At 42.5% G+C, this 27,224-nt stretch overlaps 1 protein-coding gene across 4 annotated transcripts in view; it reads right to left on the reverse strand.

The window, feature by feature from the left end:
* Positions 1-6,367: 6,367 nt before the first annotated feature.
* Positions 6,368-27,224, reverse strand: part of BBS4 (Bardet-Biedl syndrome 4) — a 56,188-nt gene continuing 35,331 nt past the window's right edge. For 3 of the 4 annotated variants that reach the window (XM_043555072.1, XM_043555070.1, XM_043555071.1), the window contains 13 exons: positions 25,136-25,199; positions 23,645-23,756; positions 22,589-22,661; positions 17,665-17,718; positions 16,233-16,360; positions 13,365-13,419; positions 12,340-12,408; positions 11,216-11,368; positions 10,942-11,113; positions 9,280-9,349; positions 8,525-8,666; positions 7,801-8,002; positions 6,368-7,293 (listed from right to left, as the gene is read on the reverse strand). In XM_043555072.1, coding sequence (XP_043411007.1) covers positions 7,184-7,293; positions 7,801-8,002; positions 8,525-8,666; positions 9,280-9,349; positions 10,942-11,113; positions 11,216-11,368; positions 12,340-12,408; positions 13,365-13,419; positions 16,233-16,360; positions 17,665-17,718; positions 22,589-22,661; positions 23,645-23,756; positions 25,136-25,199 — 1,404 coding nt within the window. In that variant the 3' untranslated portion in view covers positions 6,368-7,183. Of the gene's footprint in view, positions 7,294-7,800; positions 8,003-8,524; positions 8,667-9,279; positions 9,350-10,941; positions 11,114-11,215; positions 11,369-12,339; positions 12,409-13,364; positions 13,420-16,232; positions 16,361-17,664; positions 17,719-20,821; positions 21,206-22,588; positions 22,662-23,644; positions 23,757-25,135; positions 25,200-27,224 lie in introns of those variants that run through there. The other variant, XM_043555073.1, reaches the window with a different exon arrangement.

Here is a 27,224-nt window from a genome sequence, read left to right on the forward strand (position 1 = left end):
CTTGAAGTATTGATAGTCATGAAATCAATTTGGTGGTTAACACAAAAGGTATCAAGATGCATCCTACTCAGGGGCAAGTACTCTTTTTGTGAATCTTTACATGTGCCTGAATGCGTGTAGTTGGGAACGTACATGCGCCCCTCTGAACGTCCATCCTTTAGAGGACTCAGCTAATCTTTGGAAGGAAGACTGGACTCATGACCTAGGACAGGCTTTGTCGAAGTGAGCTGGCAGGGCAGGATACAAGCAGGCCTCAGGCCTCTCAACCCTTCGCTCCAAACTGTATTTTACAAAAGTTTCCACATATGACTTGATATGAAGAAGGGTGAAGATCCACTGGACTAGGAAAGGGTGCCTGGTGAGAAATGAGCCTTCCTAAAAATGTTCTAACACTCTTACGTTTGCTTGAAATTGATTTAAAGCCAGGGAATAGCGCCAGCACACAAAACACTACTGAGATCAGAATCTGGCCAAAAATTGGTAATCTCTACCTTGCAGATTGAGTTTGCATTTTATTGTCGAGTTTAGTGGGGAAAGGTGAGTCATCAGAAGAAATCCAAATTCTGTGCGGGGTGTTGAGATGACGTGTGTGACAGGGCATGTTACCTGCGCTGAGCCTTACTTTCCTCATCTGTAAAACGGGGTGTAGTCTGTATCCTTAGGGTTCTTGATTAAAGGAGAATGCTGTGCAAAATAGCATGGTACATGGTGCATATTTAAAAGTTTTAAGAATTGTCACTGTTACTAAACTGAACAGGTGATTTCCTGGGTCTCTTTAGAACTGTTTTTAAAACATTGAGAAGTTACCACAATGATTTAACATTTCACTTTGGAGTCTTGTCATAGGTAAAGATCTGCATACAGTGAAGCTACACAAATTTCAAGGGTACCATTGAGTAGGTTTGACAAATGTATGTGCCCATTTAACCCACATGCCTATCCAGGTACATAATGTTCCCATCACCCCAAAGTGGCTACACCATTTTACTCCCACTAATGATGTAGGACAGCTCTGGTGGCTTCTCAACGTCCCCAAGATTTGGAATTGTCAGTTTAATTGTAGCCATTTTGGAGGGTACAGAGTGGCATTTCATTGCAGTTTTATTTTGCATCTATAACATTCTTTGTGTTTATTGGCCATTCATGTATCTTTGTGACATGTGCAAATGTCTACTCCCTGCCCCCCACAATTGGGTTATTTTATATATGCTGTTGATTGGGTGGTTCGTTTTGAGTTGTAGGAGTTCTTTATCCTGGATATAAACTCTTTGTCAGATATATTTCGTGACTGTTTTCCCAGAATATACTCCCAGTCTGTAGTCTGATACTCATTTTCTTCATGGCTTGTTAGTCTGAAGCACTGGACTATTCCTGTCCTACCTGTAGTCTCATTATTTTCTTCTAGGAACTGTAAAATTTCAGGTTTTACATTTAGGTCCATCATCTATTTTGAGTTACTTTTGTGGATGGTAACAGATTAGGATCAGATCCACTTTTTTCTACACCGCTGTCTAGTCGTTCTGGCACTGTTGAAAAGACCTACTGATCTATTTGCACCCTCACCTCCCCATGCCAGCACCAGGTAATTGCTATTTTGGTCAAGTCTGGAAGTGAGGTAAGTCCTCCAACTTTGTTCAAGATTGCCTTGGATGTGCTGAGTCCTTTGTATTTCCCTCACATTGGAGAACCAGCTCTCAATTTCTACCCCAAAACCTGTTGGGCTTCTAGGAATCCACGAACCTATTTGGAAAGAATTTTGATCTCAACAAGAGTTAGTTTCCCAGTGTGTGAACATGGCCTATTTTGGTCTTTTTCACTACAGTGCTTTGTAGTTTTCAGGGTACAGGCCTTACATGTATTTTGTTAAATTCATCCCTAAGTATTTCATGTCAGTAGTATCTGACAGTATTGTAAATGGATTTTTTTTGAATTTCATTTTCAAACAGTTCCTTGGTGGAAAACAATTGATTTTTGTACACTGACCTTGCCAGATCCAGTTATCACTGGTGGCACCTTCATTTACTTGCTTTTAGGATTCCTTAGGTTTTTCTATGTAAATAACCATGCCCTTTTCTACCTATGCCTTTTTATTTCTTGCCTTTAGAACACTGACCAGAACCTCTAGTATAATGTTGAACAAAAGTCGTAAAAGCGGACATCCTTACCTTGGTCCTCTTCTTAGGGGCAAAGTATTCAATATTTTACTGTTAAATGTGATACTGCACCTTTTTCCACAGATGCCATTTGTCAAGTTGTTGATGCCACCTTCTATTCCTGATTTACTGGGGTTTTATGATGGCTTTTTAAAAGTTGCTTTTTCTGTATCTACCGAAATTGTGTGACTTTTCTATTTTGTTAACACATGAAACTACTTTTTCAAATATTAAACCAAGAGTTTTAACTTCCTGGGATAACCCCAACTCAGTCGTGATGTACGTAGTTACCTTTTTATATATTGCTGGATTTGATGCACTAGTACTGATTTGCTAATATATTAAGGACTTTTGTACCTATGTTCATGCAGAATGGCCTGCAGTTTCCTTATTCTGTAATGTCTTTGTCCAGTTTTGATATCAGGGTTATACTGGCCTCATAAACAAGTTGGGAAGTTTTTGCTCCTATTTTCTAAAAATTTTTGTCAAGTTGGATTTAATGCAATTTACCAGCTAAATCATCTGGGCCAAGAGTTTGCTTCAGGTAAGTTTTGATTTATAAATTCAGTTTCTTGAATAGGACTTTAAAAAAAATTTTTTTTAATGTTTATTTTTGAGACAGAGAGAGACAGAGCATGAACGGAGGAGGGGCAGAGAGAGGGAGACACAGAATCTGAAACAGGCTCCAGGCTCTAAGCTGTCAGCACAGAGCCCGATGTGAGGCTCGAACCCACGAACCGTGAGATCATGACCTGAGCCGAAGTTGGATGCTTAACCGACAGAGCCACCCAGGTGCCCCTTGAATAGGACTTCTAAGGTTTTACATTTCCTCATTTCAATTTCGGTAAGTTATTTTTCAGATTTTGTCTGTTGCATACAAGTTGTCTGTTTTGTTCTAAAATTGTTCCTATTCCTTGATCTTTCTCTCATCCATACTATCTGTAGTGCTGTTCCCTCTTATTGGTGATTTGTCTCTTTTCTTCCTTCATTAGTTTAGCTGTGGTTTTGTTGTTGTTGGTTTCTTATTTTTTGAGAGGGAGAGAGGGAGAGACAAAATCCGAAGCAGGCTCCACACTGTCATCGCAGAGCCTGACATGGGCTTGATCTCACAAACCATGAGATCATGAACTGAGCAGAGATCAAGTGTCTGTCACTTAACCGACTGAGCCACCCCAAGTGCCCCCTGTCATTTTTTTTCCCCACAAACTTTTGGCTTTTTAGATTTTTAATATTTGTCTACTCTTATTTCGGGTATATTTTGCTCTTTTCCTAGCTTAAGGTAGGAACCTCTACCACTGATTTTCTACCTTTCTCTTCCGATAGAAGCATTTACAACTATAAGATTCCCTGTAAGCACTGCTTTTAGCTGAATCCCACAAATTGTGATTTGTTTTCATTGTAAAAGTATTTTCTCTTTTGATTTCTTTCTTGGCTTGTGAGTTATTAGTGTGTTTAGCTTCAAAATATTTAGGGGTTTTCTAAACATCTTGTTAATTTCTAATAGAATTTCACTGTGGTCAACATATTGTGTAAATTTCAGTCTTTCGACTCTGAGACCTGTCATGTGGCCCAGCACATGCTCTGTCCTGCTGAATGCACTATGTGCAGGGTCTAGTGTTCTCTAAATGTCAGTTAGGTCAAGGTGGTTCATGTGTACTTTTACACTTCCTAATTGTAACAACTGCGGAAAGAGGGAGTGCCAGCATATCCAACTATGACTGGGGATTTAATTTAGTTTTTACTTCATGTATTTTGAAGCAATGCTGTTAAGTGCATATACTATATATGTTTCTTCTACTGAATTGAGCGGTTTTATGAAATGTCCCTCTTTATTTTTGGTAATGCTCCTGGTTTTGAAATCTCTTTATCTGGCATCAGTATAGCACTCTGGACTTAGGCCTGTAGCTTGAGATACGACGTTCTCCATCCTTTCGCTTTCAGTGGCAGATAGCTGGGTTTATCCTTTCTTTACTCTTCAATTGGAATTTTAGTCCAAGTACTTTTTTTAGTCTAATTACATTTTAATGTAATTGTGGACATGATTGGATTTACATTTAACATTTTGCTATTTATTTTTTTCTTCGTTCCCTTTTTTGTTCCTCTATTCTTCCTTTCCTGCCCGTTAGTGGTGAGGAGGGTGTTAATTGAATATTTTTTTAAATATTTTTTCTCTCACCTTTTTAGCTATAATTCTTTGCATCTTTTTAATGGTTGCTCTAGGCATCCTTAACGTTTCACAAACTATTAGGAATAACTTTGTACCACATCATGGAAGATATAAAAACCTTTTTCACTCATTGAGTTTCATGTACCCGCCCTTCCTTTAGTTACATTTATTTATGTTAAACCTCACAATATAATTTTTTGCTTAGAACAGTCACAGTATTTTTTTTTAATGTTTACTTATTTAAGCAAGAGAGAGGGAGAGAGAGAATCCCAAGCAGGCTCCTGGCTGTCAGTGTGGAACCCGATGTGGGGCTTGATCTCATGATCCGTGAGATCATGACCTGAGCCGAAATCAAGAGTCGGATGCTTAACTGAGCCACTCAGCTGCCCCAGTCACAGTATTTTTAAAAAAATTAAACCAAGATAGTGCTTTATATTTACCCACTTGTTTACACTTGTTATCTGTGGAGGACTGATCAACATGAGCTACTCTGCCATTATCGGATAATGATTCTTCCTTAAAAACAAAATGACTATAATCTTATATTCCAAAGTTTTGTACTAATACTATTCAGTAAAAAGGGCACTTTTCCCATTGCTAGTTCATACCTATACTTTCAAGCCATCTAAAACCATGTCTATATTTTGTGACCATGTACTTTGCCTCATTTTCCTAATTCTGTGAAAAATTATGACAAGAGCAACTCCCACAACTAGAGATTGGAAAAGCTCCTTTCTCACAGAGAGAGAAACTGCAAACCCACATGCACAAAAGGTTGGGCAGGTGTAACCTAGTACAGCTGACCCCTGAACAACTTGGGTTTAAACTGCACAGGTCCACTTACATGTGGATTTTTTTTTTCAGTAAATACATTGGAAAGGTTTTTTTTGAGGTTTATGGCAATTTGAGAAAACTTAGATGAACCATGTAGCCTAGAAATATCAAAAAAAAAATAAGAAAAAGGTATGCCACGAAGGCATGGATAACGCTTAAAAAAAGCAGGAGCTTTGCATCGGAGTTCAAATCCTGATCCTGCCACTTACCTTGGAAAATTCATTTTGCATCTCCCAACCTCAGCTTCCTCCTTTATGGAGTGGGGATGACAGTATCTTGGAAGGGTTCCATGTGACCATTCCCTTCCTGAACCTTTTCTTACTTGGCCTTACCCAACACCACTCTCCTGGCTTTGCCTCTTCTATCACTGTCACAATACGGTTTCCCATCTTGGGTACCCCATCCTCGCTTTCCCTGGGGGCTCCTTTCAAATCTGTGCTTTCAGCTAGAGCCCAAATTAAATTACTCCTGCACCTTGATCTTCAAGCCAGATTTCACATCTGAAATCTATTCCAGTGTCTAGTGTCACCATCTGGAGGTCTCAAAGATAAACACGTCTAAAACTAGACCCCATAAGCCTCCACTGGTGTCCCCTGTATTCCTCTTCCCTGGTTTATGGAACTCTCCCAGCAGTGGATGCCCTTCTGACAGTCCTCTTAACCTGCTACATCCAGTCCCCAATAGTATTCTACTGATTTCACTTCCTAAACTCTAAGCCCCCTCACCTCTACTCCATCTCTCAGTTCATACCCTAATCATTTCTCACCAAGACCTTTTCATTCATGGGCACAAGAGACTACACACTGATACAAAAGTGAGCTTTCTCAGCTGCTCATGGTATAAATCCTGGTTCTTCCACATACCAGCTGCGTGGGCCAGGGCATTGCTTCTGACACCTTGGTGTTTACTTCTGAGATACGAGAACTGAAGAGTTTCCCCGCTCACTTAGCCGCTGCTTCAATGTCAAAACAGACAGAGTCATAACATAAAAAACTCCATAGTTTGGTTTGGCAATAGGTGTCCTCACCTTTAAATTATGGTAATTATAGGACACTTCAAGTGCAAAATGGGGACTGGCCCTCAAGCAAATTGCTGGCGTACCATCCGTCGGGGCTGCTGCAGCAGAAGCTATGTTCGTACTACACAGGAACTTGGCCTTGAGGTTCCTTCTCTAGTTTCAAACTAGTTTTGGAAGTAAGACTGTGATCATAGGTTCTTTTAAGAAGTTTTTATTGTGATCTCTTATTTTTATACCTAAGTTAACAACTTTTCCCAAAGGGATGATGATACATAATCTTTATTCTAAAAAGGACATATAATGAATTGATAGCATCTGGCCAGTAGTATCATTGATGGTCTTAAATAAAAATTAGTTAAGAAGCTCTTCTTTTCCTTTTAATCGCTGGTGCTGATACCAGACCAGCCCTTCACTCCTACTTCTTATCACAGTGACATGATCTGACTCCACACTCTGACCTCTCTCAAGAACAAGCCACAGGGCCTTGTTCTGGATTCCCCTGGACAAGCATAGCTGGAATATTCAACCTCAATATACAGAGGTTTTTTTCATCATTTTTCCCCTTAAATTTAGAGTGTTAGAGCTGGATTATTAATCCAAGATTTGTTTGCCTTGGAGGCTGCCATGCCCCCCAGTCTGAGGACCATCTCAGCTAAGCCAAGGCTTCATCATAACAGAGCTAATGAGTAGAGGTCTGTCTCAGACTTTCCTTCCGCAAAGGAAGGAGGAAGTCATCCAGGAGATGACAGTCATTTCAGAAGCAAACAGCATCACGTGCCCTGCTGGCTCTTGAAGCTACAAACACAGAGCCGTGAGCCCTGCTCTTTGGTCCCGGCTGACGGGGCTGATGAGAAGCTGCTAGGCCTCAGGCTCCTTGGGGTCATCACAACACATCCTGCGGTCCTTGGTGCCCAGGGAACACACTGGTGTCCGTGCTGCCTGTGTCGCGTGACCTTTCCTAATCTGCTACATCCTCACCAGAGAAACCTATAGTCCGGGGTCATCCTACTCCTATTTTTCTCTTATTTGTGCAGATGCTTCATTTGGATGTGCTTCCACAATGGGCTGTGGCTCCAGAGGCAGAGATGGTGGCTTTGTGAGATGGGATGTTCCTCCAGCACCTAGCAACAAAACAAACAGCTTGAATTCTCAGTTCCACGGTTCTTGAAGAAATCACATTGTCAAATTTCAAAAAGAAACCCTGTATCTTTGAGGACCAGCGGGGACTGTGACGTATCTTTGCAGCTATGAAGTTAGACCATCGCTAAGAAAGCAACGGTCAAGTTTGCCTTCAATGACTCACTGAAAAAATCTTTAATTACCTGCACCATGCTGACTTATGCGGTCTTGCTTTAATTGTCACTGCTTTAGCAGAACAGAAGGTGCTGTCATGTATTTCTAAACTTGAATACTGTAAACCTCTGACTAAGCCTGTTCCCTCCGACACAACTTGCCTTAAGGAAGCAAGTGCCAATTTGGCCAGCATATGGCTTCTTCCCCTTCTAGGAATACTACTTGGACGTGTTCTGAATCTGAGAAGTGTCAGCCTCACTTAAAGCTGTCATCTCTCGCTGGCACATGCAGCTTGTACCCACGAGGATTCCATGGAGCTGTGCGCAGCCTCCTACCTGAGGGGAGCTTCCCGTATGCAGCTGCTGAAGACATTGCCTGTCCTAGGGCTTGATTAGAGCCCAGAGGCTGCTGGAGACTGGCAGCTTTGCTAGTTGAAGTGGTCCGGTGCTTTGACTTGGTGTCTTTAACTGGTTTCGTCCAGACCAGTGCCTCCCCAACCTGGAGGGCAGCTCCCAGCTTCTGGGCCATGTCCACCATCTTGTCCCCACATGGGAAGAAAAAAAGAGTCACAGAGAGGACCGGCAGAGTGAAGCCTACCGACCTCTTCCACCAGGGAGTGCAGGTGAAATCATGTCTAACGGTACTAGTATTTGAGAGAGAAAGTATTTATTGCAAGGAAATCATTCTCAAACAGCAGAGAATACAGACTGCCCTTAGTGGACGGCAAGGGAGCACATATAGGATCTCAAAACCTAACAATTCAAGTTTGGTGCCTTACAGAGCTCAACTCCTGCCTTTCCCACATGAGGAGAAGTGAGGAGAAGCTGCAAAGAGACAGAGACCTCACATCAGTTGTATTATCAATAACATAACTCCGTAAGCCTGAACTTCCTCTTACTATTTTCTTCTAGGGAAGTTTTTTCTCAGGATGTTCCTAATTGGAGATTTCATGCTGCCAGGAACATCAGAGCCAAAATGGCCATAAACCTATAGAATACCTGATATCTGGATTATTTGCGCTTCATTCAGAAGCCTCCCAGGAGCTAATAAAAGACATACCTCGGCGTCAAATTCCAGAGAGCTGCTGTCCTGCAGCAGGTGGACCTTCTTCTCCATCTCCTGATACTGAGCCAGGGCACCCTGCTTCTCGCCCTGGTTGTACAGCAGCACAGCATAGTTGAGGTTTACTAACGGGTTACACCTGTGGCAAACGGATTCCGTGGGGCTCAGGCTCTGCAACCAGTGGTCATTCAGAGATCCCTCTCGTTACACAAAAAACAAAAACTGGTTACATAGACATTTCTCTATTCCACAGCAAGGTAAGAACACGTGTGCCGTGTGGACCTTTGGAGAAGCATCAAGGAAGTAACTGCCCAACCAGCAGAGCAAGAGGTATTGGGACCAAGTGTGATGTCTCAGCCCTCAACGGAGGCCACCAGGTCAGGTTTGAAAAGGGGATCCCTACCCTGCTGCCTGGCAGATGCCAGCAGAATAAATCCCAGGAGAGTTAAGTTGATCTTAAACTAAGTCCAGAGTCCTATCTGATATTCCAGCTAGCCCATGGCTATCAACACCCGAAGCCCACTGCCAGCTCCTGGAAACATTTTCTCAGAAAGAGCCAGTGTCTGTTCCCGCTGAGCCACCGTGTGCTTAAGGACCACATCCTTCTGCAGTCAGGCCCCCCCACTGACCCCCAGAGCAGGCATCTGGGCCGCTGCACAACCGCCCCGCACGCCCCAACTGGGCTGTGGCGCCACCTGGTGGCTTCTGAGAGTCCGACCCGCCCCAGTACCACTCCTGACGGAGCAGCTTACTTATCCAGGCGGACGGCTTCCGCGTAGGCTCTCTTGGCGTTCTCTGGGTCTTCCAGATTGGTCAGAGCCACTGCAACAAAGAAAGTGGGCACTGTGACTGGGGAGCCCCGTGTGGAAAACAAAAGGAATGTTTCAAGACCACAGTTCATTCAACCCCCAAACTGAACTCCTCCTTTGCCGTCTCGGCTCCTTGGCACGACCACCTTCGGTCACTCAGCTTAGATGCCCGGTGTCACCTGCTTCGATGGTGTCTCTCCACAGTCAGTAGCCAAGTCCTGCAAATCCTGTTTTTTGTACTTTTCTTTACTGACACTGCCCTTGTTCAGATGCAAATTGTTTCAGGCTTTCCATTTCTTCCCCACAGCAATGTCCCCACCTGCCTCCATCCACTTTGCCACCAAGCTGCCAGGAGTCTTCCTGCCTTACAAACAAATCTGACTGTGTCACACCACCCTACTTAAGAATCCATTACCCACAACCATGATCTTTATAAACGTTTGTATAGCAACAGAACACACTCTCCTTTGTAATCAGCATTTTCTGGAAACCTGATGTATAAAACAAAGAAAAACAGAGCTGTTTTGAAAGCCAGGCCCACCCGACCTCCCCACCAAGCTACACACTCAGCTCTCCTGGACACTTAAGAGAAGATCTAGGAATACGGTTGGAAAACCTTGGCCTCTAGGATAAAAGGCCAGAGTCCCAGCATTCTTCTCCTGCCCGCCCCCCACTTCATGTGGCCCTAGACCAGCTTTCCTGACTCCTCCCCCACTACACCACACAACACGACCGCCCACTCGCCGCAGGACACATGGTGCAGCCACGGCTGCACGCCTTTGTTCCCACGACGGCCGAGCCAGTGAGTTCCAGCTTAGCCTTCAAACTGCAGTGTGAAGGCCAGCTCTAGTTTGGGAGTTAGAAGTGTGGCTCATGCCTTACAGTAGGGCTGTCTGTTCACAGAACTGAGCTCGCTTTGTATTCAGGCAACCCCCAATTAACCACCATTCAATTTGCTTTTGCAACCGTTCTCTGATAAATAAGTTCCCCACAATAATAATAACCACCACCACCACCTGTCAACGGGAATAAGGAAACTGCTTTTGGGCTCACACTTAGTAAGTCCAATGGAGAAATACCCCCAGAAAGAATATTATCAGTACTTCAACGTTATAGTAACACTCACATTAATAATAGGCCAATGATACAGTGACAACAAAACCAATAGCTACTAGTCACTGGTTATTTATTACATAATCTTCCCTCTCTACTAGAAATCCAGTAAGTAGTGGAAATGGGACCCTTCCTAAAGCCCAAGCTCTTAACACTAGATGGTATCTGGAATTTATAGCTAGACTCTCACTCTTTTTCTCCACCCCTCCTCTTTATATAAATGAATTGTCAGCCAAGGGAAAACCACTGGTAACAGATGAACTAGGGATGATCTTGATTTAACCTGTTGGTCTCTGAGTGAAATGCCTGCAGGCTAGAAGCAACTAGCTATTCTGTCATCTTTTTCAGGCTTTAGGACACTAATCTAAATTCCTGTGGGATCTGTGAGGCAGTGGCTTCTATGGGACATTTAACCACTGGCCTCTTATGATTCTAAGTCATTTTCCCTCCTCACAAACCACGGAGGGGGTTTTCCATCTAAGTGTCTCTTACCAGCCAAAAGCATGTAGAGCTCCCCCATCTTTGGCTGGAAGTTGATGGCCGCGCTGAGGAAATGGAAAGCTGACGCATACTGCTGCATTGTCAAGTGGACAAGGCCCAAGTTATACAGAATCTTCCAATCAAAGGGTGCCAAGTAGTTGGCTCGTTTCAGGCAGCTGATAGCCTGCAGGAGAGATGGGACACGAGATGAGAGGCCAGGGTAGGCCCAGCAGACCCAGTAACTTGTGTGTATGAACATGAACAAGGAAGGTGGGGAGACACTCACTGCCACATATTTCTTCTTGCCAAAGAAACACATTCCGATGTTGTTCCAGAGTGGAGGACTTTCTGGAACGGCACAAGCTACAACTCTGTACTTGGTGAGGGCAACATCAAAGTCCCCGTGGGTCTGCATCATGCTGCCTGCTGCCAAAATGGCCTGCAAACACAGGACATGGACAACTTGTAATTCAGCCGTTCCCAAAAGGCTATAGTGGTGAAGCAGACATTCTGGGTGTAGGTACTCAACAGGGTACTTCTTCCAGGGACACAAAAGGTATATTTAAGCTACTGGGATAAATGCTGATGAGGAATGTCCCTGCACCTCACCGTGGCTTTCTCCAGCACAGTCCAGAAAAAGAAAAGAGAAAATGTCAGTGACCCTACTTGGCTCATTTGTTTCCTACTTCTGGTCAAGGAAGTCAACATTTCAGAGTCAAAGCCCTTTGAGGAAAAACAGCCTTTAATCTGCCCCCTGAACTCCCTACGTGGTACCCCAAGTGCTCTAGACAATTCAGAAACTCCTGTCTTTGACCACTGAAGGTACAGCTCCTTTGGCCACCGGACAGGATGAGCAAGCTTCAGGCGTCATCAGGCTGGCCCTTGCATTTGTCCAAGGAAAGGTGTCAAGGTGGGTAGCTGACGGAGTTAACACGCCTTCTATGATTTCTCAGACAGGACGAGTCTGTGTCTGACATCAAACCCGTTCAGCTGCATCTCCCTCCATCATGTTCATCTTCTACTCGATCTTCTCAGCTCCAGAGTTGTACCTGGACGAGAGTTGTCATCGCCAGTCCATTAAGAATCCAGAAGTTACGTCACCAGAATGACCTCTGACGGCAGTCGTGGAGGCTTTGCTCACTCCCTAAGCAGCACACAAACCTCACCAGCACTACGACCTCATTCTCTGCAGAAGTTACAGGCCTGTTATAACACGTGCTCTTTTAGAAAACAAAAGCAGAGCGCTAACGTTTTACAACATCTTCAGATAAGAAGGGCCATATCTATTTAAAACTTTTCTAAGGAAAAGGTAGTTTCTCAGGTATCCAAAATGCTCTCTAGGGCCAGATCGACCCTGGCAGCAGTGGGAGCATCTGAGTAAAGGCTCTGGGGTTTGACGGCCTGCAATACCTTGTAGTTGGTAGGGTCATAGGTCAGTGCATTTCCAAGATGTTCGAATGCCTTCTGGTAAATGCCGAGCTTGGAGAAAAAGCAAACCAGAGAATTACATCAGGGGGAGATGGCAGTTAAGGAGTCTGGCCAACCACACCCTGAACAGAAACACACTGACATTCTGAGTTCTCATGATTAAAAAAAAAAAAAAAAAAACCAGCTACAGATACCAGATAAAAAAAGAAAACTAAAAATCCCCTTATTTGTTGATTTGTCCCCTGATAAGGTCAAAGTATCTATCTGCCAGGAACCACCTCTGCCATGCTTTGCACACTAATGCCTCTTGGCAGGAAAGGGGCTGGTTAGCCTCATTCCCCTGGGGCCAACCTCCCAAGCCAAAGCCAGGAAGGCCTAGGGTTAAGCTCCTGATTCCTTTTAAAGAAAAACAAAACAGCCAGAAAGGCCACCACAGAGGCATAGCTGGAGGAGCAGCTGAGCAGGGAACTTGGGGAGTTCATGGGGGCAGGACAGGGACAGACCCTCAGGGATCCCTGGGCCTCGGATCCGCAGGCTGATACAGAGAAGTGGAGGCGCTAAAAAGATGCCATTTGTGCTCAGGAAAACACGGAGGGGACAGGAGACTTCTTATTCGAGACAGTGTTTTGCCTTCTCGTTCCTGTAAGATCCGGCTGGGAAGGAGGGGTGGAAACAGACTCTGCCCCAAAGCCCGTTGGCCAGCGCCAACCTGCATCAGGCTTTCTCCCCCCAGCAACACCATGCCGGCCCCACTGACCGGTCATTTCTCATAAATGCTCTTTCCTTAAATGGGTAAGTAGCCTCAAGCAGGCTTATTTGCTTCTGATTTGAATGCAGAAAAGTACTTCCTTTAAGCAGATAAAAAATATCAGATGCAGAGAGTAAGGTTCACATGACCGTTAGGAAGATGTGTTAAAGTAAAATCAAAATTCAGGGAAACCACAATCCACACACATCCAAAAGCATTTCTAACACCAGTGCACGAATGAGTAAAGGGTTCTCATTACCTGTAAGTAGAGTAATCCCAAAGTCGTAAGAAGTTCTGTATTCTCTGGTGAGAACCTGCAACACAGATCGGTGCTCAGAGGGAAACTAGATGCGTACAAGACACACCAGGACACCTGCACAGTGACGTGCCCTCACGAGCAGTGGCGGACACTTTTTGCCTCCTCCTCCCCATGACCATTCCCGAAGTCCTTTGGGAATTTCCTTCTAAAGTATTCTAAAGTAGGTTATCTCAACCCTGGCTACAGGGTGGACTGCTCAGCAAGAAAGAAATGGGACTTAGCATCCAGACTCCTTTCAGGATCTTTCTCCTTAGGGCCAAAGTCCTAAGAAGAACTTATAGAATATTCTCTGTGACGGTCCTGATTATACTGATATAATTAAAGACCGATTCTCCATAAATCAAGTCAGTCTAGAAAACAACACAGCGACAGCCAGTTCCCTCTTGTAGGATTTTTTTTTTTTTTTTTTTTTCTGGTCTCACTGTACTGACAATGCCAGCCAGCAGGGTTCTCTGTGTAATTTAGGATCCCAACGGCCCTAATGCTCTGCTCTCCGTATTAAACAAAAACACATACTAAAGAGCCAAACTAAACAGAAGAAGGAAGATACTCACCAGCCCTAGGAAAGAATTAGCCATTGGCTTTGGGGACTAAACACTGACTTAAGTAAAAGATTATTTGCTTTCCCAATCCCTCACTGACACTTGCCTTTATCGCAAAAGTTAAGCAACACTGAGCTGAGATGTTCTGTCTATAGGACCATCAGCAGCTTCAACAGTGAAAATGGCAAAAGGCAAGGAACTGTCTCCAGCACTGGTCCCATGGAGAGACCAGAACAAGAGGGGCCAAATCCTCAACTAGAGGAAGGTTGAGCTGAACAGAGCTTACTCAGTTCAAATGGATATTTGCCCTTCACTTTCTGCCATAATAAATATCCATTTTGATCACCTCCCTCCCACAAACCAACTATGTAACTTTCATGATTCTGGTGGCATCTCCCCCCGAACTCCCCACCAAAACATGACTACCATCTCCAAAGCTATGAGTCACAGACAATGGTCTCCATTCTCAGGTTCCAAATTCTCAAGCTGTCCCCTTATTCCCTTGGGAATTTTGGTGACTTCAGTCCTTGACGAGCCACTGGAAGAATATCACCCTTAAGATTTATGTGAGCTAATCTCAAAGAGCCAACTTTAAAAGGCAGAAGTCAGCGGGGCACCTTGGTGGTTCAGTTAAGCATCAACTTTTCTTCAGATCATGATCTTGTAGTTTGTGAGTTTGAGTCCCGAGTCGGGCTCTCTGCTGAAAGCTCAGAGCCTGGAGCCTGCTTTAGATTCTGTGTCTCCCTCTCTCTCTGCCCCTCCTCAACTCTCTCTCTTGAAAATAAATAAATATTTAAACAAAAAAAAATTTTTTTAAGGCAGAAGTCAGGGATCAAGGCTTCCACCCTGCCCCACAGAAGCTTAAAATATGCTACATGGATTGGGGGGAGGGGTGCCTGGCTGGCTTAGTTGAATGTTGACTCTTGATTTTGGCCTAGGTCATGATCCTAAGGGTCATGGGATTGAGACCTGCAACGTGCTCTGCGCTGAGCATGGAGCCTGCTTGAGATTTTCTCTCTCCCACTCTGCCCCTCTCCCCTGCTGGTGTTCTCTCTTAAAAAAAAAAAAAAAAAAGCTATGTGGGCTCCTTCCTCTAATCCCTGTAAACTTAGCTTCTTGATGACAAAAGTCTTTTGTAGCTTAAAAAACCAAGGGACTTTTATGTCTTTGTAGATATAAAATGTGGTTGAAGACAATTCAGAGAGTGTTTAACTGATACAACCAGAAAAGTGACTATCATGGTAGAAGGCAAAGGTAATTAACAGAAATCTAAGTTTAGTTCAGAGACTAATTATCAGGAATAATAGACTTTGTGGCCATGCTTCCTGTTAAGTGACCAAACAAACATGACATTTTGCTACATTTATCCTACTTAAAACAAACAAGACCCTATACAAAAAAGACAAGATAGTACATGTCCCTAGAGAAGAAATATGGAACAGCATCCTGAGAAAGCCAGTCAGTTCCATTATCAACAGGGGTTTGGCCTACCCTAATCATGTTTTAAGAACACAAGATATTGGGGAAGGGGTAGGGAGAATGCCTGGGTGGCTCAGTTGGTTAAGCGTCTGACTCCTGGTTTTGGCTCAGGTCATGATCTCAGTTTATGGGGCCAAACCCCGTGTTGGGAGAACAGAGCCTGCTTGGGATTCTCTCCTTTTCCCTCTCCCCTACTTACTCTCTCTAACAAACTTAAAAAAAAACACAAAAAACACCACAAAACATATTGGTTTCATGCTAATAAAGGCCAGATGTTTATTAGTGAGTCAGATTTCTGACCCCAATGTCCCCGGAAAAAGATCTGCTATAGAAGTGAAAAACACAATGGCAGAGTAGCAGCTGACTCCAAAATCTATGTGCTCCTTCCTCCTGAGCACATGTGTACCCACTTCCCTTGCAGCTAGTGGCCACCTCACCCTCACAAACCACCACCCCTCACCATAGCCTGAAACATGGATGCTACATTAAGTCAGCTTCACCACGCAGGTGAAGACAACAATGTAAGAAATGGTGGGTTAATAAAGAACCTGAATCCCTGACTGACCTTGGGGAGCAGAGCTGTCCAGCTAGGCTAGGCTGGCCATACTGACGGGGGAGAAGCACAAGTCTTTTTATGTAAGCAAGCCACAGGGAGCTTTTAACCTTGGCCTGAACTGTACTCTAACTCACACAACTAATAGTCACAGGAATCCATCTTAGGCTTGGGGGTTCATATGTCTGCTCCCATTTGTCTTCTCATTGCCTTAAAGAAAACAAACATACTTACTCCACTGCTTTCTTGTAGATTTCAATGGCCTTGTCCAAGTCTCCCTCCAGCAGGTGGATCTTCCCCAGCATTATGTAAGTCAAATCATGCCTGTTAAGATGTAGGGCATTGTGCAGCTGCTCTTGTGCCTAACAAGATTGATGGAGTAAAGAGAACCAAATCACTATAGGAAAGGACAATGTCTTCGTATGGCTAACGTAAAGACAGAGCTCCCCCTTTCTAACGCAGACACATCACATCTCAGCAAACAGCCCCCACTACCCAAAAAACTAAAACATACCAAAACTGCTTGCTGACAGGACAGCTGGCAACATGAGGTGTCTGCCTCTGGAGCCACTTGGGAGAGTTCATACAAGATGATTAACCTTTTTGAGTGTTTTCTCCATCTTGGTATTCATACCCATGACTCATGCCTTCATAAGTCAAAGGGATGTCTTAGTACAGAAGACAGCACTGCCCTGAACTCAGTCCCAGCTGCACCACTGACCAATTGCATTACCTTCCCCAGGGTGGACTGCATTTTCCTCACAATATTTTGATAAATGAATGAATGGACTGTTCTCATTTATTCACTCAACATGTATCCACCAAGTATCTATTGTTCTAAGTACTAGGGATACCAGAGCTAACAAAACAAACCCCTTGCTCTGGAAGAGTTTATATCCTAACAGATATAAAGGGCTTCATTTAAGACATTCATTGATTCAACAAGTATTTACAGAAATGTCAAGTATTATATTTGCTCTGTTAGCTTTATAGTAAAATCTAAATATAATTCTCCTTCTCCTAAGTACAGGTCTGACCCAAGAACAATCTTATCTCTCCCTTGGCTCAGAATAATCTGATGAATAGAAATGTACTTGCTTGGAATATTCTCTGAGGAGAAAACTCTCCTAACCAAGCATATAACACTGTAGCTCTGCCCAGGAAACCTGAAGAAACCCACTAAAAATAAAAGTTCTCACACGGAAAATAACATTAAAAACAGAAACTCAAAATCAGATCCACTTAAAACTAAAATTCATTTCCAATGACCTCAAAAACTAAAATCAGTTGCTGTCAGAGCATAAGACTTTTAACACTTTTAACACTTCCAGACTTAAGGGTTCACTTTTTGATATCTAAGTTTTATTGAACATTTGTTTCTATACTAGTAAATTAAACTGGGGTGGAGAAGAAGAGAGAAAAGCAATTAGATTGCCATTCCCTAGTAACAGTTCTAGAGTTTGTCATTTTGTTGCTAAAATATGGGGGGAAAAACAGATGGATGAAAAATAAGAATAAATATGGGGATAAATGTACATGGCACTTTGGATTTTTACTTCTCCAAATCTCTACAAGCACTTCCTAGAAATAATACAAAACCCTCAGCGAACCCTCAGTGAAGCCCTCAGCCGAGAACTCAACCACCACCACCATTTCCATCAATTACCTTTTTGAACTGTTTCAGATAAATGTAGCAAACTCCTAGGTTATGACAGATCTCCTACACATGAAAGAAGGTAAAATAGCATAGGTGTAAATTCCACAGTTACCAGCAGAATGAAACATCAGGCATCTGGGGATTGTACTGTTCAGCAAAACTTACATTTTAAATGACACAACAGGTATTTCATACCTAAATACATTTAAAAACCATTTTTTATGTTTATGAGAAAGAGAGTGTGTGCATGAGCAGGGGAGGGGCAGAGACAGGGAGAGAGAGAATCTCAAGCAGGCTCCATGCTGTCAGCACAGAGCCTGACATGGGGCTCAATCTCACAAACCTTGAGATCATGACCTGAGCTGAAATCTAGAGTCAGACACTTAACCGACTGAGCCACCCAGGCATCCCCATACTTAAATACACTTAAATACACAAAATGGACTCTTTAAAAACTCAGATTATAGGAGATAAAAGCAGAATAAACAGGTGATCTTCCTGGGTGTTTGACGTACATACCCGGGCCACTCACCCCAAGCTTTTCTTCTCAGAAGAGACTTGCCACAGCCCGTGCTCCACCCGAAGGAAATTTGTGTGTATGTATACATAAATAAATATATGTGTGTGTCAGAGTCCCTTTCCTCGTAATCCAGAATTGACTACATGATGTGGACTTGAGGACCAACAGCACCATCTGGAGGCCACTAAGACGGAATATATGTAATTGGAGCCTGACAGCTGTAGTCTGCAAACCCTGGCCCACAGACCAAATGCCTCCTCTGCCTTTTCTTGTAAATAAAGTTTGATTAGAACACAGCCACAATCACTTGTTACACATTGTCTACAGAACTTTCACACTAGAACTTCAGAGTTAAGTAGTTCAAAAGAGACTATATGAAGCCACAAAGCTTAAAATATTCACTAGGCCTTTTACAGAAACAGTCTGCCAACTGCTGATCTACAGAAAGAGAAAATGAAGCAGAAATGCAGAGTAGCCACCTTGGTCACTAAGTTTTCCAGTTCTAGTTCACTGTAAGACAAGCCTGTGTTTCCCTGACCTTGAGTTTCATAAAATCGCTGAAGTTCCCTTATGCTGAATCCCCCTTTATTTACAGTAGCTTGAGAGAAAGGAGAAAGCAAAGGTGAGGACCTTCCTGTTAGTAGTGGAGAGATGCGGAAGCACATCCAGGCCCAGAAACATCCCTGTCTGAAGAACCATGGACCCCAGAGCTCAGAGACAAATGGTTTAATAGCTTCCAAGTCTCTTAAAATAACAACAAGATAGGGAAAACTGATTGAGTACCTACTTCACATCAGGCTCTATGCCAGATGGTTTTCATATATGCATTACTATAATTTTCCCAGCAAATCTGAAATACAGGTGTAACGATTCTGATTTGATAGATAAGAAAATTGAAGCTCAGAGAGGTTAAATAGTTTGCCTAACTTAAGCCAGGAGGTGTCAGCACTAGGATTTTTCTTTCTTTTTTTAGGTCTCTCTCTCAAAAATAAAATAAAACATTAAAAAAAATTTAAAAAAAAACCAACAAAACATAGAATCACCATGGACTCCTCATTCTGTCCCAACAACCATCCAACCCATTCTCCCATCTACCCCACTAGTTTATAAAATATCAGATAGCATAACATTTCATCTACAACCTTTCAGTATGTTTTTCTTTTTTTTCTTTTTAATTTTATTTATTTTGAGAGAGAGAAAGCGAGCGAGCAAGCAGGGAAGGGGCAGAGAGGAAGAGAGAGGGAGAAACAGAATTCCAAGCAGGCTCTGCACTATCAGCACAGAGCCTGACACAGGGCTCGAACTCATGAACTGTGAGATCATGACCTGTGCTGAAACCAAGAGTCAGATGCTTAACTGACGGAGCCACCTAGGAGCCCCTCAATATGTATCTCTAAAGGATAAGGTTGTTTGTTTTTTTTGACTACCCACAATACCACTATCATACTTGGAAAATAATAACTGCTCATATCAGATACTGATTTATGTTTAATAAACATAAAACCCATAAATGTCTCACAAACACACAATTTTTTCCCTTAAATCACAATCCAAATAACGTCTACACACGGCAAAGCACTGGGACCCGAACTCAGGCTTGCCTACAAAACTTGCATACTTTCCCCTTTATCACGTAACAATGTACACACAGAGCTAGAAAAAGAAGAAATGCATCTGTGCTTGTCTTTTAAATGTCCTGAAAGCTAACTAACCCCCAACTCTTTAAAATAATTTTCAGGGTGCCTGGGTGCTCAGTTGGTTAAGCATCTGACTCTTGATTTTGGCTCAGATTATTATCTTGTGGTTCAAGAGTTCGAGCCCCCCACCGGGGCTGTACAAAGCCTGCTGGGATTCTCTCTCTCTCCCTCTCTCTCTCTGCCCCTCCCATGCTCTCTCTCAAAATAAGTAAAATGAACTTAAACGAAAGTAGAAAATCATTTGCCATAGATATTACTTGAGAAGGCAGCAGCAAAAGGCCTTAAACTGACAACAAAGGAAATTTGAGAAGGAAAACAGAATAAGAGTTAAATCATGTGTTTCACAGAATGAGGGAATCCAGCAGACATCCTGCAAAAGGCAGCTGGTACAGTGGAAAAATGATAGGCCTAAAGTGAGGAATCTCAGAGTCCAGGCCTGAATTCTAGCTCTGGTTCTGCCACCACCTCACTGTGCCCCCTTGAACAAGTCACTCCATCTAGCCAAAGCCTCAGCTTCTCACTCCCTCAGCCTAATCGGGTAAATTCTCCCTACTTAACAAAGCTGTTCCAGAAGTCAAAGGAGGTAACAGCAGGAGGAACTATTATCCCCCTGTTGCAGCTGGACTGTGGTATAAAGTAGGGCCACAGGAACTCACATAGCAAGTAGGACACAGAGGAGCAGCTCGGGGCATGACTACCTCTCCTGGTGCCAATGGAATGGTCATCCCAAGTGGTCAGTAATACCAAATGAGCTCTTTCAACCAACTGGAAGGATTAGCAGATAATCTCCATTCCTCCTGTGTGACTCTGAGCTCTCGTTTCACTTTGTCCCGATCTTCCTCTATCGGTTCTTTTCCTCTTCAGCTCAGCCCTTCAACACTTTTCCCTGGGTTCCGCCCTCAGCTCTCCGAAGAGTGATCTCATCCAATTTCATGCTTGTAGTCATTACCTTTACACTCTTGACTCCAAAATGTACATCTCTAGCCCAGAACACTGGAGCTTCAGACTTCTATATCCAGCCATGCACTGGACATGTCTCCATTTAGATGCCCTACCGGAAGCAAAAACTCATCAAGTCTACAATGTTAAAGACAGGATTTAGCTCTGTTTGGTTATCATCCTCCTCTCTTTCTTCCTGTATTTCCTATTCTAGCTGATTGTTCCATAACCCACCAATCCACCTGTGCGTCTCTGAGACCCAGCCCAGTGCCTGGCACGTAGCAAACATTCGTGTGTTGAAAGAATGACTAAATGAAGGAGTAAATTAATTATCCTTCATCTGCAGCTTCACTTTGGCCTTTAGCTATAAAATAGTTGGTGGCATTTGTCTTCAGACCTATGGAAGTGACCAAGAAACAGGAATTTTTTGAAAATAATGGTGTCATAAGAACTGCAGAGGAAATCTATGCTAACTCTCCGTACGAATCAATCTAATCCTTCACACATACATATTTCTTTCCAAGAATCATCACTGTTGGGGAAAAAACCAACAGCACAAGAAAGAAGAACCAAAATAAAGAGAGGAAGCAAAAGGTAATTCTGGAAAGCAGAACAAAACTTCAAGAGTCAGAGACATGGAGAGGCTATTGCAAGAAGACAAAAGACAAAGTTCTTAGAAATTAAAAATATAATTACTGACATAAAAAATAACTGAATGGATAAGATAATAACAGAATGTGAATAGCTAACAACAAAAATGATCTGGAGAATAGGATTCAGGAAATGTCCCTGAATGTACAGCAAAATGACAAAAAGCGGGACTATGTGAGATGCAAGTGAAGAGACACAGAGAACAAGTACAGAACACCTTTAATACAGTGGAAAACAGTCTGGCAGATGCCACTCGTTAATACCCACTCTCCTCATTTTCGTTACTAACAGACCCTAATTTTGTTCAGAGTGTCAATGTGTCCAATGAAAAAACTACATTTCCCAGTCTTCCTTAAAAGGGGGATAGTTGATATGACACAAGTGGCAGTATTTTGGGGATTTTTGGGAAAGCTGTGCTTTCCTAATACAGGCTATATCTTTTTCTCTTTGTTGCTTGTTTTTTCTCTCTGCCTGGAATGATGACGTGATGTTGGAGCTGCAGTAGACGTCTTATGACCATGAAGAAAAAACCTCAGCTTTGACGTCCTTGGACCACCCAGTCAATGTTGGCAACTACTTACCTGGTATATGTTTCATGACAAAAAATAAACCCCTAATTGGCAAAGCCAATGTTCCATCAAAATTTCTGTTGCAGTTGCAATCCCTAACAAAGAGACAATGGAGGAGAAGAAAATCAAAGAACTACTCAAAGAAAATGTCCCTGACCCAAAACAGGGCAAGGATCTTCAGAGTGAAAGCCAACTTAGTGTCCACAGATGGGGATGGGGGGGGTGGTAACACTTTTACACAAGTATTATTGATATTTCAGAACTCCAATGATAAAGAGAAAATCCTCGAAGCTTCTAGAGAGGAAAGTGGAGTTAATCAACAAGTAGCAGACTGGTAACAGACTGCCAGAAAACCATGCAGCAATGTCTGCTAAGTTATGAGGAAACATGGTTTGGTTTTTGATCTTATACTTAGCTAAATCATCAATCAAGTGTGAGGATAAAATAAAGACATTTGGGGCATGTAGGAATTCAGTAACAGTAACAAGACAGCCATATGACAAATGGAACCATCAGCAGGTCACTAATAACAAAGAACTTTAAAGTTCTCTACTTACCCAATCTGTCTGGTTAAGTTTAGCTGCTTCATTATATACTTCAATGGCAGCTTTATGTTTTCCCAAAAGAAATCTATGGGAGAAATACATTTTCTGTAATTGTTAACTAAAAGTTTTACAGGACTAACTCCACTAGTCCCCCATTTGACTCATATTCCATCCGGCAGAGAAATCTGGAAGCCCCTGCCTTATTAGCTGGCTGTGCTGTTTTGGCCGGTGAGGCTGGTCTCTATCAGTCACAGAAGCTCTTTTGGTAGGGACTGCACTGATAGCTATTCCAGGGTCTCGGCCTCATTCTACACCACTTTTAGTGAAAGTCTTCTGTAATTTATTTTCCACAATGTACCACACATGTAGAACAAAAAAGAAACAAACTGGTATATATACCAGTTAAACAGGAGCTGCCATCATTTATTATCACCGTCTATTATAGGGACATGCCCTTCCCTTCCAAGACTAAATCTCTTTCCTCAACCTTGATTCCGGAGGGAGGCAAAGGCAAACCGGGCTCTATACAAAGGAAGTGCAAGTATGAATGACAAGGTAGGTAAGAAAGTGGGGGTAGAAACCCCATGGGACACTTTACAGCTCCAGAGTAGAAAAATAGTGTACCCATCAGCTTAGAAAGACTTTGGAGGTTGCTTGCATGGAGGCACCATTAGGGCATTCACTCAACAAACACTTACTGAAACTTACTATGTCAAGTATTATACCAAGTGTTGGAACAGTACATGAAAAACATTCCATGGGTTGCCAATAAGATTAGGGGACTGAGGGCACAAGATGTCCCTATTTATATGATAAACAGTATCAGTGTTCCCCCCATCAAACTAGACTATACAATGTTTAAAATACTCAACTCCTTTATACTTGTTGACTTATTTTCTCAAGTTTCAAAATTAATCCACTCTTCAAAGGGGATCCCCATATATCTACTAAGCCACTCTCCCTCTACGTATCAGGTTGATCAGGCTGTCAGAAGTAGGCTCAGACTGAGAACGCATTTTACATCGTTCTCTGTGAGTGCCCAGGACTTCTGAGGCAACAAATACTCACAAAGATCTGGCCACCTGCTTGAGGTTATCAGCACACTGAGGGCTGAGAACAGCGCACGTCTGAAAGAGTTCTAGGGATTCTTGGATATTTCCTTCCAGGCGAAATATTAATGCTGCCAAGGATAGAAAACACAGAAAAAACTCATCACATTCTAGGAAGAACAGAGTCTGGTATCAGAAAAACTGAAGAAGGAGGAGTAAGAAATCATACCAAAGAAATCTTTTGGATAATTGTATCTTTAATACAATCAGCTCAGACCTCAGGTAGGCTGAAACAAGTAGCAGAGTTGCTGACAATCTAAAACCTTTTTAAATAAGGTATCTCAGGGGCGCCTGGGTGGCTCAGTCGGTTAAGCGGCCGACTTCGGCTCAGGTCATGATTTCGTAGTCCGTGAGTTCGAGCCCCGCATCGGGCTCTGTGCTGACAGCTCAGAGCCTGGAACCTGTTTCAGATTCTGTGTCTCCCTCTCTCTGACCCTCCCCCATTCATGCTCTGTCTGTCTCTGTCTCAAAAAATAAATAAACATTAAAAAAAAATTTTTTTTTAAAGTAAAAAAAAAAAGGTATCTCAAACCTACCTGCCCCTGTACCCAGTACCCACCATGCAGATAGTCAGGTGCCTTGAAAGTTATCCCACAAATTCTTCATAATAAGAACATTCCTGGTCTTCCCTGTCAAACACTCTATTTATCATAATTCAGACTTCCATCTAGGAGTTTCCAGAGTACACCCAAACAGGACAAGTGAAATCAAAAAGATTCTGGCCAAGAATGCACTAATATTTCAGACTTGATTTTCAGTAACGCAACCTATTGGAATCAGTAATTTTTCCCAGGCCTGAGTTTTCAGAAGAATTTTCGTGTTTAAGTATTATGAGGCACTGCGAGTCTGGCACCTGTAATACTGGGAATAAAAAAGCACTTTTCTTGACATGATGTCCTAGATGTGTCAAGTATCCTGCAAATGTCATAAAATTACATATTAATCTGAAGACTACCAATCCACTGAACGGTAAACAAAACTGTTCATTTATACCAAAGAGTCAGTGGTTCCTGTATTTGGTTTCTGATGAATTTCATCTACTTTCCACCTCATCCTGTATACCTCTAGGCTTCTTCTCTTCATCCTAACGCCCTTATAAAAAATCCTCAAGGCTTCCGTCATCTTCTGTAGCCTGACTACAAAGGGCAGTTCCAAAAGCCCTTCTGGGCTTGAAGCTGCTGCCTGAGGCAGGAACCCTAACATCCATTCTGAAAACATTAGCCAGACACTGGAAAACGGGGAAAGAACGGCAGCAAATTTTTTCTAACAGAACTAGTCATTTCTGAGGTCAAATCCAGCATAAGAATTATGTTCTGATTTCAAAAAACATAATACTGAATAAGATCTTTGTAGAACATTTGAATTTAAAGTGTTTCATAAGTTGTTTGCTCTTCTTTTGAAACCTAGGCCAAGAATGCATTTTCCTAGCAAGAAGAGAACTATGTCTTACCTTGGACATAGATAGCATATTCACATAACCCCTGAGTCTCCTGAAGCTGCTCTTTGATAACAGCCTGAAAGAGGAAGAAAAATACTGGTAAGTCATGGTTAGGTGTCCTGAAGTGGATTTTTTGTTTTAATTTTTTTTTAATGTTTATTTATTTTTGAGAGAGAGAAAGAGTGCAAGTTGGGGACGGGCAGAGAGAGAGGGAGACACAGAATGAATCCAAAGCAGGCTCCAGGCTCTGAGCTAATAGCACAGAGCCTGACGCGGGGCTCAAACCCACAAACTGTGAGATCATGACCTGAGCTGAAGTCAGACGCTTAACCAACTGAGCCACCCAGGCGCCCCAGTGTCCTAAAGTGTTTTTAAGAAAAGTAGAGGTGGACAAGGAGCATATATAAGAAATCTAGTATATAAATAATTACTAATAACGTTCACTTGGAATTTTTTTAAATCTCAACTCTTTTATGGTTACTTACTATAGAACAGGGGTCAGCCAACTATGGCCCACAGGCCAAATCTGAGCCAAACGGGCTATTTTTGTACAGCTCTCAAGCTGAGTATTTTCCTATTTTAAAGGGTTATAAAAAAAAAGAGAGAGAGAGAGAGAGAGAGAGAGAGAAGATGAAGAATATGAAAGAGACTGTGGCCAACAAAGTCCAAAATATTTACTATCTGGCCCTTACAGAAAAAGTCTGTCAACCCCTGTCTAGAATCTTACTAGGCAAGCTAAGGGGAATAGGAAGATTTCCAGGCACCATTATAGATGCTAGGGGCTCTCTGATGAGCAAAACACAGGTTCTTCCTTGCTCCTGCGACAGGCTAAGCTTGGGATGCTATAGGAGCACCTGAGTCTAACTTAGAGAATCAAAGAAGGCTTTCTGGAGTAAACAGTTTCAAATCCTGTGTTGGCAGCGGTGGAGGAGAAGCCGAGATGACTAAGAGAGTCCGAGAGAGAAGGGCCTCAAACACCAGGCTAAAAATGTTGAGAGCAATGGGAGAATCTTGGTAAGTTTTAAACAGGAGGTAACCTGATTCAATTTGCTCTATAGAAAAGTCATTTTGGAAGCACTGATGAAAACAGATGGAAAGGAGGCAAGATCGGTATAAGAATTCCTGTGATAATTTAAACAAAAATTATGGGAATTAACTAAGGCATGGAGAGGGAATGAAGTGGACAATTTCAAGAGATAGTAAACAAGGATCACCAAAACTTAATGATTATCTATATTATATTAGGAAAAATGGGCCAGAGGAGCCTGACAGACAGATGAGTGAATGATGGTACCTAGCCCCGAGACAGGGTACAAGAGAAGGAATAGGTTTGGAGGAAAGCAGATAAATTCAGTTACAGAAGAGCTGAATTTGAAATACTTGTGAAGCATTAGTAGGTATCAGATTAGTTTGAAGATCAGGAAGAGGTGTGTGAAATGAGCTGAGAAAGGGGCCAAGGATAGGACCTAGGAACATCTCCAATGCTTAAGAAATAAACAAGGAAGAGATGCCAAAAACAGGAAACAGAGAAAGTTGTCAAAAAAGGAAAAGGGGCAATGCCTAGGTAGCTCAGTGGATTAAGCATCTGACTCTTGATTTCAGCTCAGGTCAGGATCTCACAGTTCATGAGATTGAGCCCCAGGTCAGCCTCTGCACTGTAATCTACAAGGGATTGTCTCTCCCTCTCTCTCTCTCCCCCTCCTCTCCTGTCTCTCTCAAAATGGTCTCTCCTCTCTCTCTCAAAATAAATAAACTTTAAAAAAAAAAACAACAACAGGAAAAGGGAAAAAAGAAAAGGATAGTAATATCACAAAAGGAAAGAAAGAACCCTTTTAAGATTCATACTGGTACTAACCATTTCTAGTTCTATACATTGCCATAGGTACAAATGCCACGGGTAAAACTTTGAAACTATAACCTTAGAAGCATGACAAAGTTCCAAATGCCATAAGACAGTTTCAAGGATATATTTTGCATGTTAATACTACTGTCTGCCAGCAAGTATATAACATATATAGTATGTTTCCAAAGATACAGTTTAGAGAAAAAGGAAATACAAATCATTTTTAAATATACAAATGATGATCAAGTTCATCAAAAT

The sequence above is a fragment of the Prionailurus bengalensis genome, chromosome B3, assembly GCF_016509475.1.
Source record: "Prionailurus bengalensis isolate Pbe53 chromosome B3, Fcat_Pben_1.1_paternal_pri, whole genome shotgun sequence".
Classification (NCBI taxonomy): Eukaryota; Metazoa; Chordata; class Mammalia; order Carnivora; family Felidae; genus Prionailurus; species Prionailurus bengalensis.